General features: G+C 35.5%; 1 protein-coding gene across 1 annotated transcript in view; it reads left to right on the top strand.

Annotated features, from left to right (window-relative positions):
• Positions 1–23,568, top strand: part of CNTNAP2 (contactin associated protein 2) — a 1,019,478-nt gene that overhangs the window by 656,853 nt on the left and 339,057 nt on the right. The window contains exon 11 of the mRNA XM_038163912.1: positions 9,239–9,345. Within this exon, the coding sequence (XP_038019840.1) occupies positions 9,239–9,345 (107 nt within the window). The remainder of the gene's footprint in view (positions 1–9,238; positions 9,346–23,568) is intronic.

Here is a 23,568-nt window from a genome sequence, read left to right as displayed (position 1 = left end):
GGTATTTGCAAGATAAATGGTTCCTAAGAGAAGCTTCCGGGCTGTCTCTATCGTGGTAAAGAAGGTGGCCAGTTTCCTAATAGTAATGATACCAAATAATAAAATAATAAAAATTATAATAGTTTTTAAAAGGTGGTTTACATGAATCAAATCAAAATCAAAAGTTAGTCATACCAGGCAAGTAAAAGGACCACTTACTGTAGTGATTTTTCTAGGACTACCACTATTGTTTAGTATTTTTAAACAAAGTCATTAAGGCAATTTGCACTTGTCAAGATCAGCATCATTTTGGTAGTACCAAATCACGATTTACCTCAAGTTTCCTTTAAATCACAATGCCATAGCAACTGGGACACTGTATATATTTTGATATATTCAACTCAAAACCTATCAGTCACAAATACAACTTCATCTCATTATTTCATAGCCAGATTAGTAAATTAGAATGCTGAGCCAAGACTGTACTTCTATCAATAGCAGCTGATGGCATCTGATAGCTTCACGACCATCAAGGTGATTCATATGCTCTACATTTGCCAAGCAAGAGATATTTCATGGGTTGTGCTTTTTGCATATGATGCAGCAAAATTTTGTCACCTATTTGAAGATTAACATGAGATCATTTTTGTCCCTCATTAAGAGGCAGGTAATCAAAACAAGTAATGCAAAATATAACATCCTCTATGTTGTGCACCAAAGAGTGGAGACGCGGCATAGCCAAAGGCTATGACAGCCTATATTTGATTGACACAGAAGAGACTTTTAATACAAAATCATCTATCAGAATTATACTCATCTTTATTACTGAGTAATTCTTTACATTATGGGAAGAAACATAAAGATTTCTAATTACCAGTTTCTTTAGTCCCCAAAATATAAATTAAGGCATAATCTCATTTAAAACACAGCTCTATAAATTCTGTATTTGCATGGTGATTCAATGCATGATCAGTTGTGTTTATTAGCAGGGAATATTGCAGTCACTGTTCTGCATTACATGGGCTGTTCACTGGTCCACATGCTCTGATAATTATGATCTCCTAAAAAATAAGAGCAACTTTCTTCAAATGTCTAACTTGGATTATAAAGTTGACATCATAAAATCTCAGAAGCTGTATTTAATTAAAGCCAAAAAAAAAGAAGAAATGATAAAGAATTAACAAGATACCAAAGAATCTATTTTATGGTTTGTTCTCAAGCCCAGCCAGTAGGTTCTACTTTACCTATTTGAAATAGCAAAAGAGAGGTGATTAGATGAATACAAAACTAATCCAGTAGATTTTGAACAGGGCAATACTCAGAAAGGTTTAAAAATTTCTTCAGAGACTTAGTAATTAAAACCCATGAGATTCTTCTGGAGAGTCTCAGTGCTTAACACAGATTCTCATATCCCCAAGAGGTCTGAGCTGTGCCAACATGGCACAGTTAGGTTAGTGAATAACTGCCACTCCTGCGTGTTTGTTCAAATAATAAACTCAAACACATCAGTTCAAAAATAATTGTTATACAGAGCAGCTTTCATCTGTTCTGGAAAGCCTTAACCTGGTTAATGACTAGACAAAGGTCTTCACAAGGTAGTGGAAAAGGTTAAAAACAAACCCCTGGGAGATAAATAATATTTCTAAGCTGGCCTTTTATAAAAGTTTATTCTTCCCTTTTTTCAACTCATTTAACTGGCTTAAGATAGATGCAAATGTTCTTATTTACACCAGCTGAAGACCTAAGCCTCAGTTTTCTGACTAAAGCACTGTGTAACAGATTATTGTTTTTATCTAGCCTGATTAGTTCATTTTATGAATTTCTGGCTTTATCATAGACCTCTTTAAGATTGTCACAGCACACTCTAATTTGCAGCTTTTGGACTATATACAGCCTATGGGCCATGTACACTCACTTAATCCTAATGTTCCCAACTCCCTGCCCTGCCCCGCCCCAGAAAAGATGGACAACACCTGAGTAAGTGCTGCCAAATACACCATTTCCTCCAGCTTCAACTCCACACAGAGATGGTCTCCTGTTGCCATGATACAATTGGTAGGAACTGACAGAATGGATTCCAGGGCTGTGAAATTCCCTCTTGTTAACTGCTGCTGTAGATTCATCCTCCCCTGCTTTGATTCAGCTGAAGAGGCAACAGTTGGAGTTGGACAAAAGTAGTTTTCCAGCCATCAAAACACCATAGAGCCTAGCTTATGCATAACATACAAGTACAGAAAATTGTCTACAACAAATATAGAAAAATGGCTTATCCAGCTCCTTCAATTGCTAAAGTGGAACCATCATGATTTAATTCTAAGGAACTAATTCGTGAAGTGCCCTGAAAATTAACAGTAGAAAAGAAAGGAGAAATTAGTCACTACATTGTTGTGCAAAAAATAAAACTGCACAAATCCAAGAGGATCATTTAATTCATATGAGTTAACTGTGATACTTTATCTATTAAATTCTCCATTAATTATTCTAATGCAAACAATTTAACATGGAAACTTACACATCTGAAGATAGCACCAAAAAGACTGTTTGACAACCTTTACTGGGAATATGGCATTTTCTTAATCAAATGACACTGTATATTTTAAAATTTATTTTTCCTTTGCAAATCACAGTCTTTAAAAATGCCAAGTGGTTTTTTTGATCTCATTACAGAACAAGTTTGATAATGTCCGCCAAAGAAACATGAAGGCATTGTATAGCTATAAGTGACAAAGAAAGATAGGTACTTCTTGTTTCAGGTTTATTTAGTTCTGCCATTTTTGATTATATGCATGTGTGCACAATTAGCTTAGAAGTCAGCAGCAAATTAAACTAGTTTGGGAATTATTGTGAATCTAAGTTAATTTTACAGTCCCTTCCATCTGCCCTTTGTGTTGCCTTGCGTAGGAGTTCCAAATCCTATTGCTGAAAATCTCAAGGTCACTTTAAGCATTCTTACCTTGTAAGAAATAAGAAATTATCTCACAGGCAGATGAGCTGGTTTCACTTTCATTTGGGATGCTGTGAAAAACACAAACTCTCTATGGAATGGTTAATTTAACCTAACATTGGTACAGTAGGACTCTGCAATAGCACTTTGTCCTAATTGGGTTATCTTATTTTCAGTATGCTTTTACCATGATGAGTGCAGTACCTCCTATTGAATTAACGAGCAACATCACTGCAGGCAGATATATATGTTTAGAATGTTTTTGTGATTTGGTTACCAGTTTACAGATTGTCTTTTAAATAAACAAACAGATCTTCAGTGGTTCAAGATACCAGCTGAAAGCATTTATTGCTCCTACAAATTATTTTCCTTATATGTTAATTTATAGATGTAATCTTTCATGGTCTTCTCAAGCAGTCAGGTAATCCTGAAGAGTAAAAAACTTCTAAATGTTCATGTTTTATAGGCTTTTTGTGGGTGTGAATAAAGGTAGATGATGACAGAACAACATGCTTGAAAGGACAGCCGCCTGCATTTTGGAGGACCTTTGCAAAAAATGGTGATAAAAAATACGGATCTGAAGGAGGCGTTAAAAAGGGCAACTAGTGGGCAAATACTGGAAAACCACTCAAAACAAGCTGATAGTGGTTAGTTCTGAGGCAGAGAAAAGGACAAGAAAGAAGAACAGAAGCAATTTGGTAGAGAAATGAGAGGTGAGGTGTGAGCATGAGAAAGATTAGATAGGGATTTGAGGATGAGAAGGAAAAGATTGAATTTCATGTTAAGCATAATTCATCGTGGGTTATTTTCCTTTGCAAAAAGCCTTTAACATTTTGTTCTGCTCAACAGAAATTCTCATGCTGTCATTATCACTGTAGCATTTGAGTTCTTTTCACTGCAGCTGCAGGCAGTACATATCAAATATTTTGTGGGGTGTTTGTGTTTCTTTTGACCTCTCAGGTGGAGGAGCAGTTGCACAGGTGAATGTTTTGTTTTGGTGATTTCTTGGCTTGATTTTTTTTAAATGTGCATATAAAGAGCATTGGTTTAGGTTGTATCTAAACACAAGCTATATTTTGCACTTACGTGTGAAAGGGAAGCAGGAAGGGAAAAACAGGGAAATTAAGGAAAGGTCTGTGTTTTACAGGAGAGAATTTTGAGATTTTTGATTGTTCTTCAGTACTGAGGGACTTTATTTAATAGTCTGCATGTGGCCATGTGGACATTTGCCTTTCTGCACAAAAGAACTTTTTAACTTCTTGCTCAAATGATCTCTAAACATAAAAATTGGACTCAAATACACTTTGGGCACAATATGTCTAGGCAAGCTAGTTAATGTTTTAAATAACCCTGCCCTGAATAATATGGTCCTCTAAAAAGACTGAGGCAGTGACCTATTGACTTACAGAGGATAAATGGCACATTTACAACATTAAGAAAACATAATCACATAATGAGAAAAAAGAGACTGAAATAAATGCTTTCTGTTTCTTATGGAATATGAAAATATCCAGATTGGAAAGGTGTCTGGAGAGATCTTTGAGCTCATTCTCCTGCCTTCAGGCAGACTCAAGCATACTTAAGTCATTCCTGATGTATGTTGAGTTGCTTCTGAAAATTCTTTCTACCACTAATGAACCTCATTGCATCTTTGCCCTTCCCCTGTGGACATTTCTAACAGTTTGTAACCTTACTGTTTCCAACAACTATTGTGCAATTGAAAATCAGCCATTGCTCATTTCTGCTGAAAAATTTGGGAGGATTTGCACATGGATCTGATATCACTCTCCTTATACTATGTTATGAGATACCGTTTCTTTGTCTTCTCTTTTTTTTTTTCTTGCTGTCAATAGTATGTTGGGCTCATTTAGGATGACATGTGGAACAAATCAAACATACGACCACAAAAAACCTCAAAATAAACAAAAACAAAACAAAAAACTAAAAGAGACAAATCCAACAAACCACACCAGACAAAACCAACAAAATAACAGCAGAAAAAACCCTAAACAAATTTTTAAAAAGCTTGTGAGGTGACCTGATGTAATTTAAAAAATAGAGAAATCTAGATCACCAGACGCCTATTAATCTGCCTTTAGTAGTTTTATTATGTTTTTGAGGAAAACAAGGAGTTATCCGGAAGTAAATGCAAGATAGAGTAGAATGCAGCAGATGTTTATCAACAGTGGATTGTTCAGGATTAATATGATTTCCTTCTCTGGTAAAGCACAGTACTTTTTGTCTCAGACTGGAGAAAACTAATAGATCTATTTTGCCAGATGTCAATAAAATATTTCATATATTGTAATGATGGAAATTATTAGCTAAACCAGGAAAGATGGGGTTTGAGAGAGGAATTGCAAAGTAAGTGGTGAACTGTCAAATGGAATTGCCTTTCAATTTATACTGATGGACTAATGGCTGGCTGGGAGATGAGAGTTGCTCAGAGACCAGTGCCAGAGAAAATCCTGTTTAATGCTTCAACCTTGGCTCAAAATTAGGAATATCTTGATGAAACATGCTGATGATCCAGATTCAGTCCAGAGAAATAACCTGAATGATTTGAATGACCCAATTTACAGAACACAGTAATGCTGTTAAAAACAGTAGCAAGATTTTCTGTATGCAATGGGAGTCATTGGTTGGAAGTGATGAGAAGAAGAAGGATGGGAATTTAGTGAAGGTCTTCAACATGTTAAGTAATCTCAGGGTGACTTTAGGCCACTATTCTTTAGTAGTCAGCAAAATGCTATATATTAAGTAAAATAATTTTAGTAAAGAAATCCAAAACTTCTGATCAACTCTGAAATCACAAAACACTGATAAGATCTTCTCTAGAACACTCAGCAGAATGCAAGTGCTAACAGGAGCAGAGCTACAAGGAAGAACTGTGGAAAATATCTTTCCCAACAGGAGGCTTCACCTCACAATACTACAGACTAAAAGAAGTTATGATTGCTCCCTGCAAAGTATTGAGATGTAAATCAGAAAGGAAAACAAATGCTGTTTGATAAACAAATCAAAGTTTCCAAATAAAATACAAAAGCAAACAGCATCTGTAAACTCTCTATGGATAAATTTTGGGGTGGAAATTAAAAGACAGCATATCATACTTCAAGGGATGAAGCTCTAGACTTGCCTTTTAGAAGGAGCCATAGGACAAGAGAGTTCTCAAAATGGAGTCTGCAATATTTTGCAAGTTCTTGAAATATGGATATCCACAATGGGAGGAGACACAACTTGGTAATGATGAACTTGCTTGCAGCTCTGTTTTGTGATGGTTTCTAACTTCAGAGCCTGGCTTGGAGGGAAGTGCTGTTTTGAAGGTTTGTTTTGTTTTATGGGGTTTTTTATGTAATGAAGCCTTATTCTTAAAGGAAAAGAAAGAACTGAGTTGCTTAGAAACATAGTCTTTTAATACAAATACTCTACAAATCATGCATGCATTGAATTCTTTTTGAGGTTTTAATGTATAATTTTTGAGTGTCTACTAAATGATGAGCGTAAGGTAGATAAATGTAATGATTGTGTCTGCTCAAAATACAAATTTCATAGCAAGATATTTGTATGTTGAAGATTGTAGATTAATCTCTTTCTATAGAAAGAAATGTGTTTGAAAAATAATGGTGTTTACAGTGATAAATGTTATTCTTCATTATATTGTTTACTAAATTCAAACAGGGGTTTTTTTCAGTTTTTTGGGTTTTTTTTTTTTTTTTTTTTGTAATTTCTACATTCTGGATATCTAGCTTTTCCTGTAAACTCTATTATAGTAGGTAAGGTTCATCTAAAATGTGGACATATGAGCGCCAGATTATGCTACAGAAGTTTTCTAATGGGCTTAATTGAAAATAAATCTTATAATTCTATCTGATACTAACAGAAAAGAGGGTGAAGGGAGAATGTCAGGAAATTATCATATAATCGGATTTAAACTTCAGTATGCACTAATGTTAAAATATTGTTTACTCTCTTTTTCTAAATGCATCATCCTTAAAAGAGCAAAAACCAGATTAAAAAAGAAATTTTACAAATGTAAATCCAACCATCTACTGGATGCCATTACACTAATCCAATCATCATACTGGAAGCATAAAATTAACATCAAGGAGTTTGCTGAATATCTCTGTTTTTATGACTTCATACGCTCCATTAAATGATACAGATAAATATCTAGTTTTCATCTTTCTGAAGATTAAGTCATTTGCCTCAGTTATGTAGTCAGTAATGCAGTCTCTTTACTAGTTATGTTGCAATAAAAGTAAGTTATACTGCACTAAAATGTGAAACTGCTTGCGAGCATTACGTATGAGAGTTCATATAAATAACTGGTAAAATTCACATAGAAAAATGTTTGGTTTGGTCATTGGAAAATTACTTTTCAAGTAATGCATTTTCAAGCGTAAATGAAGAAGAAAATACATAAAAAGAAGTTATTTTGAAAAGCTGGAAAAAATACACAACCACATACAGATTTAGGAACTTTTCTAGTTATTTACAGCCTTGAATAAAAGTTACTTTTATGAGATTATTTTTGAAATGTCATTGCTCTTTACTTTCTCGACTTTTGTACCCAGGAGCTATGGATTCATGTAAATTGTTAATTATTTGTCTGTTTAGAAATGTGCTATTATATGCTCTTGTTTTTCTTCTGCGGTGTTGAGAACACAACTGGATAGCAGTAATCAGCTCTATCTATTCATTTAGCCTGCCACACTTATAAAACTAAATGAATTCATTTAAACCATGATGAAAACATAATTTATTGAGCTGTAATAATTGCCTCAGGTAGTTTCACTGTATTTTACTGTGAAAAGAAGATTTTTAAATGTTTTCTTTCTTGCTTTAGAAGATCATTTCTTTCAAAACTATTTTTAACCATGCAAGTATTTTCTGATCTTTTTGGAAAAGAATGGGTAGCCTTGAGTTCTGAAGGCTGATATAGGACATAAGACATATGTATTTTGTATATGGTACATGTACTAGCATGCACAAAACAAAAAAATAATTTCTAAATGAGAGTACACAATATTCAATTCTCCAATGCATATTGTGACACAAATTATTCTTGGTTGTTGAGCCATGAATGCCAATGCTGTTCACTGGAAATTGAGGAAATAAGAGACGGTAAGCTTATTGAGGAATGACCCAGATCCTTTCAGTTTCAATAAGTTAATATAAATAAGCAAAGCTTTCCTTGGGTGTTGTTTATGAGAGTATCGTTAACTGTCACAGGAATATGATGAGCTTCAGATTTATCTTAGAGATAAGAACACTTTTTTTTAATGCATTACTGAAAAGATCCTCTTTGTCTAATAGAATGTCTCCTAGTTTTAGTTTTTAATTTCATAATAAAAAAAAATTTAGATTTGGCCAACGAAACATGAAATGAAAACTCCTTTGTTTCTTGATCAAAAAGGCAGAGCCCGTACTTAGTCTGATTATAACTAATTTAATAAGGAAAAAAACATTCTTTGAAATGGTATTTCAAAGCCCTTTCAAGGAAAACAAGTTAATAGTTTCAGAGGTGAAAGTAAATGGTAATTCCCATTTTTAACTATATTTGATTGAAAAGAACCTGGCCAAACTCAAATCTCTGAAATCACATTTAGATAATATTTCAAACAATATATATATGTTCAGCTATATCTTTGGGGTTTTGCTGTTCCACTTTTTCATTCCTTCTACTCTCCAGCAACAGTGTAGCTGGAGGGAAGAAAAGCAGACATGTGGGAGAAAGGTGAACAACTCTTGCCACAAACCCCTGTGACGAGAAAAAATTACACAACTATTATAACAAAGCCTATAGTTAGTTTTAATAATGCAGCTTTACTAATTTCCTTCCATCCTATCCAGCAGGCAACCTGTCTCCCTTTTATCCCATTGCTGGCAACAGAAAGATGAAGAGCAAGCCAGTGGCATTTTGTTTTTAACGTCCAGTCAGCTGTGGGACTGGGCTCCTTGAGGCGTGACACCACCTGCGCAGCAGGAGGAGGTGTGACATGTGATGTTCTTTTTGTTTTGAAAGCTGAGTACCAGTCATATGTTACTTAGAACCCTGGTTTATGATGATGAATCTATTCCACCTTTAATGTGTTTTTTTTCCTGTCTCTACAAAGGCTTCAGCAAAGACATCAGGAATCTATTATGCAGTTGTGTGTTCAGATGTAAATTCTGTTAATACACCTAAAATAGCAAGGATTAATTACTAGGCAAGGACATGATACACTGCTTGTGCAGCTCAAAATTTTGCTTTGTGTGAATCTTGATGCTCATTTTGGTTTTTCTTTCTGTCTTTGCATCTCGTCCTGACAGGTGTGTGCCCAATCACTGTGAACACGATGGTAAATGCACCCAGACGTGGGACAGCTTCAAGTGCACTTGCGATGGAACTAATTACAGTGGTGCCACTTGTCATAACTGTAAGCTACCCTGCAGTTTCAAAATTTCAATGGAGTAGGGAAGTCTCTCATGTCTTTTGGTTGAGATAAAAAAAAAAATCATTCTTGCTTTCTGGTGGTTAAAGGTCCTCAAGCCTCTTTTGAAAGAAGGTGTTGGCTTAATCACCTTCTGCATTCCCTGCATCGTGATGTGTTTAGAGAGCCCTGTACTGTGCCATGCTACCCACCAAAGCAGTTCTACAGCAGCTGGGTGTACTGAGCAAACACATTCTCAGCAGCTGCGCACAAGATACAGTTTTAAATGGAAACTGAATCTGCCCTAAACTGCTGGGGAAAGCTGCTGACTGCTGCTTGAGATGCTGGTTTAGGTTGCTAATCACAAAAGGTGTTTGCACACTGATTATCAGCCAGCTTAAATCTAATTATTTGCTCTATGTTTATGAGTTTCTGAAATAAGAATATTTCCTATGAGCTCCTTATGCCCTACACTATAAAAGCACAGAAAGAAGAAAGGTACTGTTGTCCTTTTATAGGTCCTGAACAATGCATGCTGAGTCAGTGGCATGCATCTTCTGTTCCTCCCCTCATTTGCTAAAAAAGAGGGATTTTGATCTGAAAAAATACCTAGGACACAGAGAAAATATATCCAGTCCTTACTTTTGTTCACTTCTTCCTTTTGCCAGCGCTCTCCTAATATTGAGACGAGAGTAAAAATGCTTTTGAACAGGCAATCAGTTGAAATTGAAGCCAGGATTTATAGAGACACAAGTTTATATTACTTTACTATTCACCTTAAATACAGCTGTGTATAATTTTACGAAGATAATTGCAGAATTTTTTCTGTTTTAACCAAAAACCCCAAATCAATGAGAAAAATTTTGACTATTCACAGTTTCCTGGATTAAAACAAAAAACTAACTTATGGTTAAAGACTATATAAATATAAGGTGGGATATATTTTATGTAGTAATTATTGATGCATTGAGTGGCAAAGTTCCCTGTGATCTGGCTATTGAAACTCTAAAACTGTAAGAGTTAAATAGCAAATTATTTTGATTAAAGAGAAATATATAAGGTACCAATGCCTATAGAGAGATTGCATGGCAGCCTTTTTCTGCCAAGAGGGAATGTGCACAGTGATGGCATGGTTGCATCTAATTTTAGGAAAGACAACACAGAATTTATGTCTGTCCATGCTCCTTTGTGGTGTGCAGACCAGTTTTTAAGACATAGCTGAACACAGTTAAGCTTTCTTCTTGAGTTCCAAAGAGAAATAGCAAGGACAAATGGATGCCATCACTTTTCTAAAATCACATTTATTACAAAGGGGAGAAATTATAATCCAAGGAGATGTAACTTTTTCTTAAGAAGATTTTCACCTGCCTTTTATGGATAAAACAGTACAATAAGGCAAGTAAAAGGCATTGCTGAACTGCAGTACCAAAAGAGGGATTTGGAGTATATTGTCCTGTCTTTATGGAACGGATAAAGTGGATGGGATTACATACACTCTTCAGGTCATTTGGAGACACACTGTTCAAGAACTTTTACTTTTCTAGTTAAGGTAAAGTTTCTAACTTAGACGTGTAAGCTTTAGTTTTGTTACTTTTTTCATTTAAAGAACATAATTTTTGTTTTTATCATGTGCTACTATACTTTAGAAGTCTTTCTTACAAAACAAGGTTGAGCAGAAAGTTTTTCACTTGACAGATATCCTATCAGAATGTGTGAAATTCTATGTCTTCCTAGAGTATTGAAGTTAATGGCACAGAAATGAGCAAAAATAAAAAAATTCCAGCATCAAGATAAAGACTGAGACAACCTTAACTCTTCCTTTATTGAGCAGGCAATAGCTGTCAGTTTTTACAGGAGTATGTTCCAGATACAGCTGCAAATAATGAGGGGATTTGTGGAAACTTGCCAGAGGTTGCAGTCACGCTGTCCTGAGGTCTGGGACCTCAGCTCTGCTGCACTGATGCTGGCCCTACTGTCCTTGTGCAGTGTGTGTGTATTCAGACACACTCGGTGTGCTGCCTTTTGCATTTGAATTCTAAAGTTTGTGGCAGTAGCAGGATGAAAGATATGCTGGGGAAGGGGGGAAGTTGGAATTATAACTGTTGTGTGGTATAAAAATAGCTGTAAGTGATTTTAAACAGCATTGCAGATTTCATGAAAAATATAGCAGATGTCGTGATTCTGAGGAGCTGGAAAGTGTTAAAGTGCAGATAGCACTTGATCAGTACCATTTTACTTAAAGATAATATTATTTTACAAAGCAAACTACATTATATGCTACAGTAAAATACGTTTTTCTTTTCTCAGTGGATGCTTTTGTGCGGAGTATAACAGCATTTCTCAAAGAGGTTGGAGTCAAGACTATGTTAGTGGGGATTGTAACTGTAGTTGATGATTTTTAATGAGTTTGAGTTATGCTGAACTAAAAGGAACAAGATAATTCTGTTTTACTGAAGGGGTTTTTTCAGTGAATTGATTTTGCTTTGGTCAGGTAATTCAACACTTTCCTGAGCTCTTGACCTGAAACAAGGCAAAGCTTTGCGGCCTTGACTGGATTTCAGATTGCAGTTTTAGGTTCCTTTGAAGTTGAAACTCAAAGAAAAACTCCAGGGATGAACTCCTTGAAGTGAAACAGAGAAAAAGGTTTGCATGAAAACCTTATGAATCAAAATGACTTAGTTTCACACAGGTCTGGCCATAAAATATCATGATAGTGAAAAACAGCATTTAGTTTAGAGATGCGGAGAAATATGTATTCTGGGAATGAGACATAGTGGGGACTATAAACCAGAAATAAATAGCTAGAAAAGGAAAATTTCCAAATAAATAAATCTGAAACATAAACTTTAGTTCTCCAACTGTGTAAACCAATTACACTTGTTTTCTCTTTTAATATTATGAAATAATTTCCTTTTTGAAATATGACACAGTTACAGGAAGGTTCCTCACGTCTCAGAGAAACACCAGAATCTTCAAGCTCTGTGTTCTTTATCTTGTTATTTCTCAGCAGCTTAAGCTACCATTCAGAGAAAATTATGATTTGTTTCATCCATCTACAGCTGGATCCCTTGAGCCCAATGGCAAATTAACCAAAAGTACTGGAAAGTTGTACTTCTCATTTCATATTAAATAACCTAGGAATCTGCCAAATGTCTTTCAGCTAAGGGATGTTCATGCCCAACAAAATGCTGTGGCCTGGCAAATATCAGACTAGAGCATTGATTTTACATTAGGCAAGACTGAAAGATAAATGAATGTATTTACTCAAAAACAATTCTTTACAGTGATGCAACATTTACAAAATTATTTTAAAATTCATTTAGTTATAATTAACTGCAAGTATCATCCTTACTAGCTTTATTGTATTATCTATATTTTAAGCCCTGACTAATTAACTTTTGCAGCCTACCAAAGGCTGTCCCACTCATGCAGAATTCTTTGACCAATACTTTTCTAGAGTTTATTAGTAAATGGTTCCTGAAACCTTTGCAATCAGGAGCTCATTTTCCTGATTACTTCTCATCTCCATCACTTTGCACCTATTTATTCATCTAATTTTATGTTCTAATATTCTTCCTACTATTTACAGCTTCTTTAAAACAGAATGGTATAATTTTAAAAATTGTCTATGGGGTAACTAATGATCATTCAAGCTTCTTTTTTTTTTCTGAGATTTTTTTGTAATATAGATCAAAGCAAGCTTCTCTAGAATCTGCATTTCAGATAAATGCAAGAAAGGGCTTACAGAGTTTACCATGATGGTGATGTATCTACCTTCCATTTCTTGCATAAAATTCATTAGATTTAGGAAAAAGCCAGGAGCACCTTATTTGATTATATTTGCCTTCTCCTAATGGTTTTCATTAACAAAAATGTTCAATTTACACTAAAAGATTAATCTTAATGCTCATAGAATCATAGAATTGTTCGGGTTGGAAGAGACTATAAAGATCATCTAGTTCCAACCCCTGTGCCGAGGACAAGGCTACTTTTCACTAGACCAAGTATCTCAGAGCCCCTTCCAGGCTGGTCCTGAACACCTCCAGGGATGGGACATCCACAGCTTCTCCGGGAAAGCTGTTCCAGTACCTCCCAACCCTCACAGTAAAGAATTTCTTCCTAATATCCAATCTAAGCCTGCCCTTTTTCAGTTTAAAACCATTCTTCCTCTTCTTAATTCTAATTTCCTGTAAGAAGTCCCTCTCCAGCTCCCTTGTAGGCTCCTTTGGGGACTGGAAGTTGCTATAAGATCTGTTTAGAGCATTCTCTTGTGAAAGACATGTTCTTCCTGATCAAGTTATTTTTCTTTAATTTCACCTTCAAACACTGTCCTTGCTTTTGCAGCTGTACAGATTCCTTTAAGAATACCAGACAGGAAAAGGCTTTCTTAAAAACTTTCAGTTAGTCCATAGGAAGGACTAGCATCCAGATCACATCCACTGACTGTTAGTTCTGTAAGACAGTAGGAGAAATACAAACCTACCTACTCCTGCCCCTAGAAGAGGCACTAATTGCATCAGGATATACAGAAAATGCAATTCTGCTGAGAAAGAACATATGAGATTTTTACATTTTTAGATTGGTGGTTTGCTGTAAGCTTTTCTAAAAAAGAATATTGAAAACAATGTAGTGATTCTTAGTTTCCATGTAAGGCAGCTTGACCTCTAAATTCTCTGTCTTCTCCCAGCTTGTTGGGAGTAAATGTTATCCTACGTTTTGGAGCCTGATTCAATGTTTATGACAAATAAAACTTCTCTTGAAATGATAAGCACATTAAATGTCACTAGAATCTAATGGGCATGGATATTTTTCCAAGCAATATTGACTACCTCCCTAAAACAAATTATTGCTTTCATAATGAGTTTAATATTTTCTAGAAACACACTTTGAGTAAGAGTGAGTAAGAAACATTGTAGAAGCTGTGATGAGTCTCATTTGCTGGCTATTGCCAAAAGTAATATTTATCAACACAGATTTAATCTGCGTAGGCTCTGATCTTCAGCAAGACTTCCATCAGATAGTTTGTAATATCTGATTTTTCCTATATTTCTGTAAACAGGAAAGCAACCAGAACACTGGGCTTTATACATTTAGAATCTAGATAGGAAAGAAGGTCATGGAAGGGGGGTTCTCCTGTCAGCAACTTGGGAAATAGTGGAAAAATAAATACATAATTTGGCAAAAAAAAAATGCTCTGAAATTTACTTCAGGGGAAAGAAAAAAATGAACTCCATAATTTTTCTAGTCATCTCAAACAAGAGAAGCATGGGTTTCCATTTCACCAGAGGCTACAGGAATTACAAGAATAACATTGTTATCTTTGTGATAGCAAACTGATTTACTAGAGAAAGCAGATACTTTGCAGTTTCATAAGCATATTAAAGCATTATTTTATCAGGAAAAATTCAATAAATACCTCCATGATCAGCAACTGTGATACATAAGATATTCTTGTGAAAGGATGTTCTAATCCAAAGACAGGAAGAATGTTCCTTTTAATACACTTGAAGTAGAAGAAACAACCTAATCAGAAGTGCCCTATATTTTGAGAAGGCTTGGCATAAAACCATCTCCTGTTCAGTTGTCCTGTGGGCATTTATGTGCAGGGCTGTATGAACTATCACCTTGACATTTCTGAATCTTTGCCAGTGAAGCTTGATGCTTAAGTCACTTAGTTTAGCAGCATTTTGCATAAACAAATCATGGATTCCAGAATCGGCCCTTCGGCAGAAAGTGGAACAGTGATATATGCTGCAGATTTGTGGACATGGAAGTATCTGATTTTAGTGAGATTTAGCACAAGTCCAGCACCCATAAAACTGAACAGATCACACGAGCCCAAAGGATTTCCAAGTAGCAAAGGAAGAATTTCCATTAGTAAACTTGTAGAAATACAACACCAGACAGCATAGAGCAGAACAAAAACATACAAAACATACAAACATATGAAACAACAACAAAACATTCTCAACAACTCAGCATGGGTTGAGTTTCTGCAGTGGAAAGCTGACATTTAAGGCATGCAGTGGGACTCCACAATGCTGATTACACTTGTTCATGGCAGATAGATTGCTTGAATTATGTGAAAGGAAGAAGGAAAAATAATACTGGGAAGCCAAACAGCTTACTTTTAAAAACATGAAAGAGGAATTTTCAGTAGGGCAAAATCTGAGTTGCTCCCAATGCCCCCCTCATGTATTGGGCATAATTTGCCTCATTTGGACTGAGGAAGGACAGCACCTCTGAGATGTACTAACAGGAATGAGGAGCTTTGTAGGGAGGTGAATTATGAAGTTACTCGGAGGAAAGTGAGGTTGGAGAAATTATAATTATTTTGACAAGGCTGCTTGCTTTGAGGAGACTGGGGCTTGAGGAAATATTTATGAAATTAACACTGGGCACAGTGATGAGAAAAGGGTTATCAGCTCTTCTAGCACTGATATTTCAAAGACTGATTTGTACTAGATACTGTAAGAATAAGATGCTGTTCCTCACCCTACCACCTCACCCTCTTGTGAGCTGTTGTTTGGGTGTCCCTGATGAAGCCTATGGTTTTTTTTATTGCTCCTTTGAGTCCCTAATTTGAGACTTACTTGGGAACAGAGACTAAGTAAAGTAGTTTCCAGGAGATTAATAATTCCACATTCAAATTCAGCAGTATGGATGTGTGAGCAATAGTGGTCTTAGAGAACAGGGGATGAAAAATAAGCTAAAATTTCTGAAATCTCTAGAAAGGGTCTTATGTTTACTTTTTCTCTCATCCTGAGAAAGTACTTTCAATTACTGACTGTTCTCTGCCAGTTATGTTGCTACCAGTTTATTTTTCTCCTCTTCTTGCACACTCTGTATCTGAAGTGATCAAATGTTCAAATATGATACATGCTCTGCAAAACCTTATTTCTCAGATGTTTGTTTCCTTTGAGAATAGAGATTCTCAAAGCCTGTTTATAAAAAATTTTGTTTACACTGGTTTATTAAAAGGATCATACAATCAATATGCTACCTTTCTAAGGAGGCTGATCTTTTTTTCAATAATGCTTTTCAAAGGATTTTTCATAATAATTCATATTTGCCCTTGTGGATTCTTTTTTTAAATTACATGTTTTCAAAGGATTTAACATAATGCATGTATTTTCAAATGTTGGTTTAGTCTTCTTTAGTAATTTTTCACATGTAACACATAAGCCTAAAATTGTTGCATTTTCATCTATTCCTGCAAAACTGAAAAAGACAAGAGTTTTACTCTGTTACTTTTTAATTTTTTTTTTTAGTTTGGGGGCATTGCAGTTTTCTTGTTTGAACCCAAATATTTGTTTAAAAATCAGATTGTTCTTAGTGTCACTGTTATAAACTATGGTTCTTCTACTACTAATTTATTATCAGCTGAGCAGAGAGTTGCTCTGCACCAGATGTTTATGAAATGCAGAATTTGTAATAAACTGGTAGCAACTTGCATTTTTATTGTAAGTAAATGGATGTGGTCTGTGTTCAGGCTGGAAAGGGCTGCAGTTCCAATATGTGCAATAGCACCAGGAATATTTGGTGAAGGTGAAGTAGAGAAAATTAACATTAGGATGCAAAGCAGAATATGAATAATCAACCAGCATTAATTACGCTGAAATTAAAAAAACAGCTGGAAATAACTCTACTGGGTGAGGTTTGAGAGAGACTATAAGGGCTGAAACTGGACTTCAGGTTTTAGCTGTTTGTATAGTTGAGTGTTTACATATGGCTCTACATTAGAATCAAGTGCTATGAGTTTTGAAACTCAATTTCCACCAGGTGGGGTCAAGTGGAAGAACAGTATGAAGTCAGGGTCTAACTCAGAGCATTTTCTTAATTCATTTGTAGCTAACTCATGTAAAACTACCTAAGCAACATCCCTGAAAACATTTTGGGAAAACTTTGGTATTAGCTGAGTTTTTTGCAGGCTACTGTAACTGTTCTCTTTTGTTGTTCACAATGCACAACCAAATATTGTTTCCAAGGCACAGTTAAAAGAGAACATGTAATTAACAACAGATAACTTTAAAGCAGCTCATTTATACCATAAAATCAAAGCCAGAATTAATTCATAACCAGAAAAGAACTCTGCAAATAAAGACTTCAAAATTAATTAGCTTTTTCTTAAACTTTTCCATTAAGACAATCTAACATATTGCATACTTCACTGTTAATGCTTTTTTTTAATTAAAGTTTTTTAAGGTGCTGATATTAAAATCCCCTTGACAACCATTAGACAGAAAAAACATGTTTTGAAGTCATCCTAATCCTATCTTTTCAGCTGTGAGAGAATGAAATTAATGCAAATATCAACTGTTAAAAATGTACCATAGTCAAAGCAATGAGAATTACTTCACATATGCATGCAGGCATATTTTTTAATTGTCCACATGAAATTGTTCTTTAAAAAGTTTTTTAACATTTCAAAATAGAGGAATAGTGGGTATAATTAGGCTTGCTATTAAAATACACTATGCACCAATGGATGAGCAGTGGATATGCATTATCCACAGTTTGTAGCATGTTTATGTATATCATCTAGTGCAGAAAGATTTGATAAATTCTATCTTTACAATGAATTTTCCAATGTGTTGAGGGCTGTATGATCAATCACAGGATTGTAGATTAAAGAAAAAAAATAATTAAAAGGAGCGAAACTCTGAGATACTTCTTGTGTATTCTACACCATGCTATGTCTTAATAACTAGTATAACCATGTTTATTAGAGTAATTGTATAGCAGTAAATAAATATAAAGAATAATTATTGTCAGTTCTCTTAGGATAGTCCCATGTGAATGATATGTGTTCCAGATGATGGGGGTTCTGATTGAGTTTGGTTCTTGTTTATGGACACTACCTTTTTTGAACATCATTATAATATTTCTTTTGCTATTCTGAAGCATAAATGTATTGCACCTGTAAATGTCTTCCTTAGGAATCAAACATCTACATTAACTCTGTTCATTCAAGAGTAAGAACTGTAATTCTTCTTGGTAGTTTTAGTCTGGAGGGGTTTTGAGTTTTATTCTCCTTCTCAGTGTGTTGTAATTTAAATGGGAGATAAACCAGGGAAAGTTTCAGGACCAAAATCTGTTAGGAAAAGCAGATGCTTGGTATCAGTCATGGTCCATAGCTATCGCTTCAAAATTTCACCTTAGGTAGGACAGCCAATAGTTCTTCTGGCTGGACAAGTCTCATAACAGAAGCAATGACAGGTTACTGGAATTCTTTAAATATTTTTCTGAAGCCAGAGGAATCATCTATGTTTACATAATTTTACAAAAACATGGAAATCACAATTGTTTCATAAATGCAAATACAGTCTGCTAGTATTAGCAAAACTACTGAAATGTGTGGATTTTGTGGTTTCTCATTTTCTCAGTAGAAGCGTTTACTACTTACACATACTTAACTGTATATCTAGCAGTACTAATTTTATTTTACTGGAAGCATAATCTTTCTTTAATTCTCATCTTGCAAATTTGTAAGATCATGTATCTCTATATAGCTTTCACACCAGCTCATTCATCCCATCCCTATTCCCTAATAGCTTAGCCACTTGTCTATAAAACTTTAAATTTATTTGTGTCTGTGTTTGCTGTATTTTATATTATATGTTTTCAGTATACTTTTAGGTTCAGAAGATTTTCTAAATGTTTAGATGTTCAGATGTTCTAAAACAGAGAGGAAAACACAATGTGTTGTTTACAACTACACTTATTTTTTCTTTTTATTTTCTACTGTTACTTCAGAGCACTACAAATATCACTGCATTTCTCAGATTCATGCTCAGGCGAACTGAGTTATGTCTTTCTGAAATTATTAACTACTCTTCTCCTTTTCAAGCCCTATTCTGTCTCCCCCATTTTAAGGTTTCTCAATTTCTTTGTGCTTTCCTATCAACCTCAACAGTTTGTTTCCCCCTTTCATAATTTTTTCTCTAATCATTGCTCTGATTATTTTCCTCCTCAGTCTGTCTTCACAGCCACATACTCACACACGTGTGCACACAGGATCGCCATGCCCAGGAAAGATTTGGAAAGGAATTTAACAAGAAAGCAGAATAGACTGTGCTGATCAGATGCAGGACTCAACCAGGCAAGCATACTTACCACACCACTGTTTATACTTACCCCTTTTTTCTTCTCTGCACCTTTTTCCTTCTCCAAAATGTGTAGCCCTCTGCTTTTTCCTGCCTTTGATTCCATCCCTAGATACCCTATAAGTCTTGTGCAATCCTGAGCTACGTTTTCCATGCATCCCATGATGCATGGCAGAAATTCTTGGTCACCTTCCAAGACAGAAACTCCTTTGGTCTGAAAGGTTTTGGGGGGAGTTGCTATCACCGACTCATGGTAATGGGGGTGATGGGCTCCATGCCCACACACTGCAGCTGAGTCTGTCCTGTAACAGCCCCAGAGAGGATAACTTGTGTGCATCCTTGTTTTGAATCAGATGGGCTTGAATGGTTTGATGGCTCCTGTGGTGAGCCAGGGAGCAGCCTGGCAGGGTATTATTCTGGCTTCTGCCCTGCCGTTGGTTCTCTGAACTCCTCCGTAGGTGTGCAGATGGGCATTTTTTCTCAGAACCTGACACTTTCTCTATATTCTCATCCCCTCAGTAAATAGTCTAAATTAATACTCTACAGTGCTGGTATTGAAACAGATACTGACAAAGTAGAGTGTGTGCCAACCAGGGCAGCCCCCAAGGTACCCATCTAACATCTCACTAATCTCACAGCTCATCCATTATGTGAAAAAGATGTAAAAGTGATTTCTAGGAAGTTGCCAGGACACAGTCATTCCCATTTGAAAGCATCGAAGGGAAAGAATAAAAAAAAAAGGGAATGTGGAGCAGATGTTTCTACTGATATTTTTATGTCAGTTAAAAAGGTTGAATTCTGTTGGCAGTGCAAACTGCTTAGTGATTAATGGAAATGACAAACATGATGCATTCCCTCTAAATTGGTGTCATGTTGATAGAGGACATTTTGATTGAGATAATGTAAATGCTGATGTGAGGATTTGTTTTCATAATGTTATAGTTCTTTTCATAGAAATAGGTGCTCAGCTCCGCTGGAAAACCCACTATTTGTTTAGGTGTCTGTCAGCCTGTGTGCATAGCAGTAGTTTTGAAAGCAAGCTACTGTTCTGTGGTCTAGTGTTTGAATTTTTTTCAAATATAAGCTTTTAAACTGAGATTTTAAAGAAATTTTATTTAACCAGTTGTTGGTTTGTTTGGGATTTTTTCCCAATAACTTGTAGTTTCCCTCATCTTACACAGGAATATCTTGTATTCAGTAAATGCAACCAAGAAAGGTACCATATTTCCTTCACAGGATTGCTAGTTATGAGAAGGTTGGATGCAAAAACATTTAGGGATCTCTGGTGGGGAAAAGGAAGGAAAAGGGCAGGAAATGGTGACAATTACAACTGTTGAGGCTGGTAAAAATAAAACTGGATTATAATCCTATAAATGAACATGTGGGTAATGGATTATGGGAACACCCCAATATTTCTGAACAAACAAAAACTGACACTACAGTCTCTTTCAAAGCTGGGTAATAAGAATATCTCCACATTCATTTGAGCATTATTTAACATTGATTAGGATGTTCAGGTCTGAAGAGAGATCAAATGCTCTGATATCCATGGCAGGAAAGAACCAGTACATACTTATTGAGGGAGAATACTTTGGTTTATTAAGTGTCTTTGCTATTTGTGGCCCCTTACAGATAGCTTGTGTTAAGTAAGGTTGCAGATAATCTGTATCTTTGACCTGACTTTACTGGACTTATCACTCCTGCTTTGGCCCTGGTATAATATGCGGAGGTTTTCACTTGTCTATCTGTGTTCACTGTAGAGAGTAACCAAGGATTCGTAATACATGGATGGGAAATTGTAAAGCCAAGGTTTGGCTCTTGTCTCTTCTCCTTTCCATTACCCCGCCAATACAAAGTAAATGGGAACTGGAGTAGAACTCATACTTTTTCTTTAAGGGTATGGATTTTTCAAAATTTCTTTTTATACCAACCTTGAAGCTTTTTGAATTGAAGAGAGGGATAGGAGGAAGAAGGGAACAAGATGGTATTGGCAGTGTTCCTGTTACTTCCCAGCTGGAGAAGACTCAAATGAGCTCCAGGCAGCTCTGAAGCATTCAGTGGCTGGGCCCAGTGTGAGATGAACACGAGTACAGTGAATATCTGAATTTCTCAGACAATCTTCCCTCTCAGATGCAGGGCCCAGGAATGAATTACAGCTACAGAAATGTGCAACAGTATCCAGATTTAAAATGAAACTGCCATTTCTATCCTGAACAGTGTTTTGTTCGGTCCCAAAACCCATGCTTGGTTTTATTTTTTGGGGTTTTTGTTTGCTTTTTTTTTTTTTTTTTTTGGTTGGCTGGGTTTTTTGTGTTTGCGTATCCTTGGATGACTTAATTCACAAAAGTACCTTGTTAAAAATTGGTGTCTAATTATACTTTCTTGTAATTTCTGTAGGCTGACACGGTTACAAAGATGCTAATTGTCTAATCTATGGCTTGTAATTTAAAATCACTACTAAATTTGTTTAAAATCCATTTTGGTTCAGCCATTTGTATTTAAATTAATTTCTCTCTTCCTCCCCTCTCCCAGCCCAAAGCAAATAAAAAAGTTGAGAGAGAAACAAAAACACCTTTCATTTTGCCATTAGTGGGTTGGTTTTTTCTGTATTTGTAGCAAATTCCTGGGTTGAGCTACTGTGTAGTAACTCAAATTGCAGTTTTCACCCCTATAACAGTAATTTTGCTTTTTATCCCAGTGGCAAATAAACTTGCGCTCTCTTTCTCACTCTGATGGCAAAGCCTCTATTTTCCCTTTTTTACCACAATGGTAATCATCATGTTTATCACTGACATAACTGAGCCTAGAGATAACTTGACACAAAATCTGCAAATTTCCATATAACTCATTTTCATTTTTACTGCTTTTAATTTCATTTCTGTTTCTATGGGGCATATTTGGATAGTGTGCTAATGGTGAGAACACTTTATAAGTTCACTAGCTCGCAGTAGAGGGCAGAGGGAGTGTGTGAGGAAGATATAGATCTTTTAGAAGGCTGAAGCTTAGATCAATGGAAGTGTGAGAAAGATTTATGCTCAGTCATGAAGGAGCTTTGCTTTTGGAAAGTTTTAGTGACATGAGAGCCAGTGCAGCCATGGACAGAAATGAACACTAATCCAGATAAAAAGCATTAAAATTGCCTCTGTTGGTTTACCTTCCCTATTAAATAAAAAAAAAAAAAAACACCAAAAAACCAAAAAAAAGAAAACCAACAAACCAAAAAAACACCAAAAAACCCAACTGTGCTATTTATATATTCTTTTATTTCTATAGTTTATTTCTAGTATTCATATGTAAGTAATGCTATATGTACAGTATTCTGAACATATGCAAAATATAAGAATGTTTTTCCTTTGGGAAGTTTTTTAGGGATTTTGAGCTGCAAAGCTACTAAGCCTTAGGAAGGACTTGTGGGGATTACCCAATTGTAGAAGCAATGGTTGAGGAAAACTGCTGACTTGTGTTTCATTTTTTTAATATGGTTTTGTAGAAGTGATGGTTATTGATGGCTGATTTTCTTTGTAGTTCATTGCTTATGATTCTATGAATAAATAAACCATCATTTAGGTTTGAATTAACAGAAGTAAAAATTATGGAATGTGCAAATTAATCTGGCTGTGCTGGCCATTTTCCATTTCCATCTGCTAAGCTTCATGAAAAAATTGGAGAATCCAGAAGAGAGAAAATAATACAGCACCTAGAAAATGCAACCAGTGATCAAAATGAACAAACTTGGCCATTTTAATGTAGAGAAAAGATTTGTGTCTGCAAATAGACAAAAGATGGTTGCAAGGAGGAGTGCAGTAACTTATCCTCCAAAGAAATTGTGAAGAAAAAGAGAAATTATAAGTTTAAGAACAGCTCCACAGTGTAGAGAGTTGAAAAAATGCTGATACTGAAGGGATGGTGGACATCCAGGCTGCCTTGGTGTGTCAGGGAATTTACATCATTTTATATCATCAGACTGTGTCGGGAATGGTACATGGATGTAATTGAGATTTTTTTGGGGAGGTGGATTAGATTATTTTTGAGGTTCACCACAGCCACATGGTTCTGTTGTTATACTAATTATGACCACAAAATGATTCTGTTTTTTATCTCAGCACTTATTTCCTCAAATATA

This window comes from Motacilla alba, chromosome 2 (assembly GCF_015832195.1).
Source record: "Motacilla alba alba isolate MOTALB_02 chromosome 2, Motacilla_alba_V1.0_pri, whole genome shotgun sequence".
In the NCBI taxonomy this organism is placed as follows: Eukaryota; Metazoa; Chordata; class Aves; order Passeriformes; family Motacillidae; genus Motacilla; species Motacilla alba.
Note: the sequence above shows the minus strand (reverse complement) of the source record. Positions and strands in the feature narration are given on the sequence as shown.